This window comes from Fistularia commersonii, chromosome 22 (assembly GCF_037954325.1).
Source record: "Fistularia commersonii isolate RoL2024-O1a breed Wild chromosome 22, RoL_Fcom_v1.0, whole genome shotgun sequence".
Lineage (NCBI taxonomy): Eukaryota > Metazoa > Chordata > Actinopteri > Syngnathiformes > Fistulariidae > Fistularia > Fistularia commersonii.
In genome coordinates, this window is record NC_141305.1 from 11,694,634 (window position 1) to 11,702,638 (window position 8,005).

Genomic DNA, 8,005 nt, shown 5'->3' on the forward strand with positions numbered 1-8,005 from the left:
TGTGTGTGTGAGAGAGAGCGGGATGAGAAGGGGGGCGTCCATTTTTTGTGATTTGTTTGTAATACTCATTTGGCAATATTTTGCCACTTTAAATTTTTTTTTAACATTTTTATATAATTTATTACTGTATTGTGCAGTTGTTACAAATTTTACTCTTGTATTTTCTTTTCAGTATCATTTCAGTCAAATCTTAAGGTCATTGGTTCACGTTTTTAACGTTAAATAATGTTCGAAGTCCACTGCCATGCGACTTTACCAAGGGGATGAGTAAAATATAAATGTGCAATTTGCGAGTTTGACAAATGTGTGATCCCGTTTAGATGTTGACAATGAAGTTATTATTCTAAAATATTCTTGTCAAAATCTTCTTATCGTGGCAACTGGACAAGAAGAAATTCAAATCCAGCTGCCACGACAAAAAGATTTTGACAAGAATTTACCATGACCTGGATGACTGAGAACTTCCTAAATAAAAAGAATTAAAATAAAGCGACTAAAGCAATAAAATCCTGATGTATTGTCCATCCCTTCGCTGGCTGCATGCCCTGGTGATGAGCAGATGCTGGCATTTAAGTGCCCAAACACCTTTTGGTGTGACTTTTTTTTTTTCCCCTTTAAGTCATTCTGGTTACCGATGGCGCCGTGTTTATATTTGCTTTAGAAGTCTTCAGTCTGCTGAAATGATCTGCTGTCCAGAAACCTAGGCCTGTGATTCTTATGTCCATGAATTGTGACTCTTCCTTCTCTTTTGTTTCTTTCCTTCCAGCCAAGGCTCTGTAGCCCAACTCCACTCCAAATTCCTTGCAGAAACTTTGGTTTTGTTTTGTTGTCGTGCATGTTGTGTGTGTTGGGCAGCGCATCCTACAGGAAGCTGACGGTCAGTAACCTTGGAAGAACGGCCATAAATAATTGTCTTGAGGAAAGTAGCCAATCCCACTTCAACGGTCCTTCCATACCTCTGCATGAAGAGCCTTAGATGCCATCGTTTTAGAGTAAGACCTTAGTGTTGTGTACAGTATGCTGTACAATATTCCATGGTGCATGTCAGCTAACTCAGACTTGTGTAACAGACAATGTATAGTGTTACTGGTTAGAATAGACACTCGTCAGATACAATAAGCTCAAGAACTCAGTTCATCTTTCCTAAGGAAATACTTTTATGGGCTATTTGAAAAACACAAAATTACTTTTTTTTTTTTTTTTGCTTTGCCCTGAGATGTGCAGTAGGTGAGGCGCAGCGGTCCCTTCACTGCAGCGCTGAACGCTCCGAGATGATTGTACTGTGTTTCTCATCAACTTTGGTTTCGGGTAAATAAAAGTGTCATTCATGCTCTTTCTGAACTCATGACTCCAGAGTTTGGTTTTTAATTACAGAAACTGCACAAAAGATTAGTCTTTTTAAACTAAATGTACAATGAATTTATTATACAGTTTTTAAAAATATGTACAAAATACTACAAACTCTTTCTTTAAATCAATTATGGGGTTGTCACAAAAGGCAAACACAAACATAACAAGGTGAGCATATGACGGGGGTTCATGGTCGCAGGCCAAGTTTTCTTTGACAGACGGCAGTGCCCCGTCAGTTTCACACCTAAAGTTTGTAATTCCATGTAATAACACATAATACAAGGACATGCATTTCTTCATGGGTGGATCCATAATGAAAGGCGGCGCCATCCTAGTGTGTGAAATGTGACTTGATTTCCATTTAGGAAAGTAGCCTGCCCTCTACATTAGTTTTTGGCCAAATGTTTGGTTTTCTACAATCTGCAAACAAAAAAAAACAAAAAACAAAACAAAGGATTAGAGCAAAGATTTCAGAGGTTCTAGCTGGATGGAACCAAGTTATAGTTGACTCACGTACACAAACAGTTATGTGTGAAAAAGATGTCAGCCTGAATGCACACAGAAAGACAGTGTATTTTTTTTCCTACCAAGTCTCACTTTCGTTATTTGACCTACAAATGAATTTCCCAGCATGCTCGTCGCTTGAGAGCAGACATAGATAGGAGGGTTCCACAAGGTCTTCGTCGTCTGTGATGCATTTGGCTCTTAAATTGCTGAGGTTACACATCATGCTGTAGAAAAAAAAAAAAAAAAGGAAAAATAACCCAAAACAAAACAGAATCCCTCCTGTGACAGAATAAGCCCTGTTTATCTGAGGGAGGGGGTCGGTCTGTACCCACGTTCGTTCAAAAGAACAGTCTGGGCTTCAGAGCTCCACACCCTGATGGCTCCTGGGGCTCGGGCATCACTGCATCCCAAACCACTGCTCCTGATCGGCCCACTGTGCCGCCTCGCTGTCGCTGCCCTCCAGATCCCCGTCCTCTCCGCTGCCCTCCATGTCGTCTCCATCCAGCTCCACTGTGGCGTCGGTGGGGCTCTCCTCCTTCTCCATCTTCTGCATGCCTTCTAAAGACTTCTGGTCGTTGGGATCCAGGCTTGGAGATGAAGGGAGAAAAGTAAGTGTCAGATTTCCAACAGCTTTAGAGAAGTTGGACTTAAGACAATTTAAAGAATTGCTACTAATTAATCGCACTCAAAAGAAAATAAACAGAGTGCTGCTGCTGGTGCGCCAGGCTGTATTACAGCCCATAATCTCATCCATATTATTACCAGAAACATTCGCTATATTAATTAAGCAACGATGGTAGTGCTGTCAAATATTGGCACAGATAATGAAGTGCCGTCCCATTCAATATGAAGATATTCGTATGAGAAGTGACGACTGTCAGCAGAGGGATATTTCTAAAGACACTGAAACGATAAAACTGAAAACCGCCGTGATCGGTCACCTCAGTGCGATGCTGTACTGATCCATGGCCTCTTGGTAATCATTGACCGCCACCAGGAAATCTCCCAGCATCCTGTGCAGGACGCAATCACTCTGATTGGCCAGGGCGTTGCGGAGAAGAGCGATCCCTTCCTCGTATTTCTGCTCGCGGCCTGGACGAAAAACACGAAAAGCGTGTCGGCAGAACGGCAGACGGAATATTCATCTGGTGGCGGGCTACGGGATGCGCGTACTCAGCAGCTCGGCTTTTTTAACCACGGCCTTGGTGTAATCTGGCCTCTGAGCCAACGCCTTGTCCAGCAGCGTCTTGGCCTTCTCCTGCGTCACCGGGTCCTCCAAGCACACGGTGGCCAGGATGGTCAGCGTCTGCGCGTTGGCGCCCAGAGTCTTGTAGATGTTGTTGGCCATTCCCATGGCTTCTCGGATCCCGTTGGACGCAAGGTAGCAGTCGATCAGACCTGCGGGAAGCGCGGATGTTACTCGTGAGATTTTCGCCACGCGTGGGATCCGGGAATTCCCGCGATCGGCGGGGACTTGCCTTCGTAGCAGTCGAGTCGACAGGGCGCCAAGCGCATGGCTTCCCTGAAGTGAATGATGGCTTCCTGTACGCGACCCATGTTTCTCAGCGCCGCGCCTTTCAGGAGGAGGGCCTGCACACTGTTGCTGTTCAGCTGGATGGCCTTGGCTCCCAGGTAGAGCGCTCTGGAGTAGCGCTTGCTGTAAAAGCTGTGGCAGCTGAAGCGCAGACACGGATGTCAGAACATTATAAGAACCCACGTCCCTTAAAGTAGCATCTTTACACAGGAAGACTGTGCACGGCGCTTCTTTTTAGTCTGGTCTTCAGTTCTTATCAGAATGAATCGACGTTTTGACTGCTTGTGTTTCGAGACCGAATGGAAAGGCGCTTAATGTTTCGCAACATCTTTTTCAAGTGACCGTTTACATTTTTAATCGCAGCTACCGCCATCGTAGACTCACCCGGATATCACCCAGGGCTCTGCGTGCTGGTCCGAGATATTAAACAGTCGTCCTCCCAGGACCTCGACGTCTTCCAGGTGTCCTTCACGAGCCATTAGGTAACCGTACACGTCCATTCCTGCCGACAGTGTCACAGTCAGCTCACCTTTTAAACACCAGCCCAAAAACATCCTACTCTATAACTAGCTTGTAAAAGCCTATCGAACTCCAGCGAGAAGGGAAAGCCTGTTTGGACCTGAGACGGACCGCAAATGACTCCCCCTTCACTCGCTTCAGAGCTCCTCTGTCGCTGCCTGCCACTATGAAGGCTGTTTACAATCCTCAGGATGAAGGCGTTACCAGCAGATCACCTTTTATCAGATATGGGTCCAGCATCTGGGCTTGTTCAAATTTGAGGATGGCGTTCTTGGTGTCGCCCGCCCGGAAATAGACGTCGGCCAGGCTGACCAGGAGGTCCACGTTGTCCCGCAGCAGAGACTTCTTCTCCAGAGAGCTGCGGAGAGAAGAGAAGGCAACGTTTACTGGGGAAAAAGGCCGAGCTGCATCCAGTTGGGTCCTCGCCGTTCATTAAAGTCTCAAACTGGATCCGCGCTTCCGGACTCCTTTGGCTATCTGTCCCGGAATGATTCTTTAGACAAGCTGTGAGGAGAACAATCAGCTAAATATTCTGTGGGATCATAACATTTCAAGATTAATGAGATGCGTCATGATTTTAGTAAGTATATGAATAAAAAAAAGATAATAAGTAACACGTAATATCCTTGTATTCATCCCAATTTTCTGGGTGACTTTCCCAAGAATCCTCGTCGCGTGTTTCTGACGCGTCTTTGTTACATTTGGCTGCCCTGCAAGGCGATCTGTAAAAGGGCATTTTCATCTGCAGCGTCAAAGAAACCCCGGACATCGGGTTATTACACGTTAGTGCTCATCTCACCAAATTGTGTTGATGGCTCTCTGGTTGTCGCCTCCATGTATGCAGGCGTAAGCTTTTATCCAAACAGAGAGCCAGTCGATGTTGGGGATACTCTGGATGACGTCCATGGTCATGGAGGCCACTTCGGCTCCTTTGACTGACAGGGAGAGGAGGCCTGAGGGAAGAGTGAAGTGCTCAGTTGTATAAACGGCTCTGTCGCATCCAAGAAATCAAAGTCCAAGTAAAGAGACTGTGACAAGAGACTCAGAAGCTCCACGCGGGCCGTGACGCGGCTCCTTTTCTTACCAATGATTGCATCCATGGCGAGGGGACACTGTCTGAGGACTTCTTTATAGCTGGTCACCGCTGAGCGTTCCTGACCAGCTTTCCTGTACAGGTTTGCTAACATCATGTTGATCTGAAAGGGACGGAGAACACGGAGGCCACTTGTTAATATCAGCGTTGCGGGGGATGAGATTAGAAGAAGAGTTAACAGATTTGGCTACTGTTATCCAACCTGCCATCCCCAGCCACAGCCCCTCCTAGAGGACAATCGTAGCCATGCCCATCCAGGCCAGCCTGTGAGCTCTGTGAGTCCTATTCACTGACTTCTCCGGTGCATCCAACACAATCAAGCCGTCTCTACTTAGTGCTAAATTGCCATCAATGCGGGTAGATGCCTCCTTTGGGTCTAAGATTGTGGACCTGCTCACTGGCAGACCACAGTGTGTACGTCTCCGACACTGTGTGTCAAACAGGGAGGTCCACAACAAAGGGGCACCTCAAGGGACGGCCCTGTCCCCCCTTGTCTTCACCCTCTGCAACTCTGATTTTAGACAGTACTGGGTCCTGCCACCTAGTGGAATAGTGAGAATACAGGGCTCACATCAAGAGAAAACTCCTTTGTCCAATAAAGACCCAACATGGCCAAGGCTATACTGGCATGGTTTAAAACAAAACAAATTCAAGTGTTAGAATGGCCCGGTCAAAAGTCCAAATTGAAATCCAATTGAGAATTTGTTGTGAGATCTGAAAACCGTTGCTCACAAATGCTCTCCATCTAATCCGACTGAGGTTGAGCTGTTTTGCAGAGAAGATTTGGGAAAAATGTCAGTCTGTAGATGTTCAAACCTGTTAAGAGACAAACCCCAAAAGACTTGCAGCTGAAATTGCAGCAAAAGGTGGTTCCATAGAGAATTGACTCAGAGGGGCTGAGTACTTTGGCACATGGCACTTTTCCATTATCAATTTGTGATAAAATAAATAAATAGAATAAGATCATGTATAACATTCTTTCTCCTTCACAATTGTGTACCCCTTTTTTTGGGTCTTACACATAAAGTTCCTGTAAAACAGATTAATGTTTGTGGTCTTAATGTGACAAAATGCGAAAAAGTTCAAGGAGTATGAATACTTTTGCAAGCCACTGTGGAGACAAACAACCCTTCACACTCTCATTTACACATAGCGGGCCAAAGTGTTGGACCCGCTGCAGCACATTGGAAGGATTAGCTCTCTCTCCTGCACACACATAAAAAAAAAAAAATGCTACGAAAATTACTTACATGCATTGTAGCACAAACAGATGAAGAAGAAACCCACCTTAGGGGTCCTCTGTCTGGACGGAATCCCGTCCAGCACAGCGATGGCATCTTTATCCAGCTTTAAAATGGTGTAACATTCAGCAATCTTGTACTTCACCTCAATCTCTGAAGGTAAACTCTGGAAAACAAGATTAAGGATGATACTGGATGGATCCCAATGAGCCGACAGAGAGACGAATTTGAGTAAGAAAAGCAATCAAAATAAGGATAAAGTTTCTACAATAACAGAAATGACAAAACAGCGTACCAGAGTACTTGCAAAGAAAAGGTTATAAACGTTATGCTGGGACTCGGGGTGCAATTTTAAGCGGTTAATCTTGTCTATCGTACCTGTGCCTGCAGGTTAGAGGCAGCTCCGCCAGTTGAGGTGCGAACTTTTGACGTCTTGCTGAGCACCTTCTTCTGCTGCAGAGCCATACTGTATTTACAAGCAGCATTTCGGTATTCTTTGTCGTGGAAGATGGCATCGGCGTGGTAAACCAGCAACTGGTACTTCTGTGCCGGTGAAAACAGCTCTCTGGGTAACAAGGAGGAACAAATGTTTAAGACATCAGGTTAAAATGTCACTCCACATGGGTCTTTAAAACACATGGTACTGTTTTGTAAACACAATACAAATTGTCATGCAACTCCAAAGAATAACTAAATCAAGGGGGTGTATCGAAAAACATCAAATTTGCTTGTGAACTCACACTGTCAATGTTTTTAGTTTGTAGTTACCATTGTGCTTTTTCTTCAAATTGGGATTGGTCGTGATCCCCCCCCAAAATCATACTGAAAATTACTGACAAGGGAAACTAGACGTGAAATGTCTGTAGAAAAGTATCCTGTAGTGGCCACATGTGATTTAAATATAGAAATGCTGACCACTGTATTGTTCGATAGCAACATAACTATCAAATACGTGGTCAAATGCTTTTCCCACTTCAAAATCCTACAACCACAAGCACCGGTAAGGGAACATAAACATTGAGCTATCTGATCAAATACAAGGCAAATGCTAGACTACAGAAACAGCTGTTCGTTAGAAACTGGGTAGAACTTTTAAGTTTGCAGTTTATTTGTTTCGTTGAGGACTGACTAGCTATTTTAGTGGGGTACCCAAGAGTAGCCTTCAGGAAATAGACGGACCCTGTGCTAACATTACTTACGGGTTGTTGTTACTCTTTGTCAGCAGCAAACTGCTTAATATCCGGACGTTGGAGTGAAGGCCGGCGGCGGCCATGTCCCGTACATGATCCACGACATTCATTTTGGTGAAGTTAAAGCCGTTTAAAGGGCGAAAATCGCACTTGTCAACAGCTAACGGTGGCTAAAGGTCTCGTAGTCTATTAAATATGGCGCCGAACACGGTCCCTTCCGCATAGTGATGCGTTCAAGTCCCCCTCAAACCCTCTTACTTTTCACTACTGTTTTCGATTTCCACGACTCTTTAAAACTCATTTGAACTTTTCCTTTGAATTTTAGGGGGAAAACAGATTAAAACGCAAAGTATGAGGTAAGATACTCCTGTATTTTTGTCAGTCGGGTAGAAAAGTCAACGTCTGGAGGTCACAGACGGTTTGGGTTTCTCAAAAATCTCCAGGAGAGTTAAATAATACATCTCCTTGAAAGATTTTATTATTTCAAAATTCATTTTCTCTTTTTTTTTTTTTTTTTTTTTAATTGAAAATTTCACATTTCATTTCACATTTTACATGTAAGTTAAGGTCT

The 8,005-nt window shown here is 44.4% G+C and overlaps 1 protein-coding gene across 1 annotated transcript; it reads right to left on the reverse strand.

Annotated features, from left to right (window-relative positions):
* Positions 1–1,335: 1,335 nt before the first annotated feature.
* anapc7 (anaphase promoting complex subunit 7) lies at positions 1,336–7,657 on the reverse strand. Its single transcript, XM_086169319.1, has 11 exons — positions 7,444–7,657; positions 6,623–6,809; positions 6,291–6,410; positions 4,995–5,106; positions 4,710–4,863; positions 4,126–4,268; positions 3,776–3,893; positions 3,336–3,532; positions 3,031–3,255; positions 2,799–2,949; positions 1,336–2,444 (listed from the first exon to the last, which is right to left on the reverse strand). Exons 1-11 carry the CDS (start codon positions 7,542–7,544, stop codon positions 2,255–2,257), a joined length of 1,698 nt encoding a protein of 565 aa, XP_086025445.1. The 5' UTR covers positions 7,545–7,657; the 3' UTR covers positions 1,336–2,254.
* Positions 7,658–8,005: the final 348 nt, after the last annotated feature.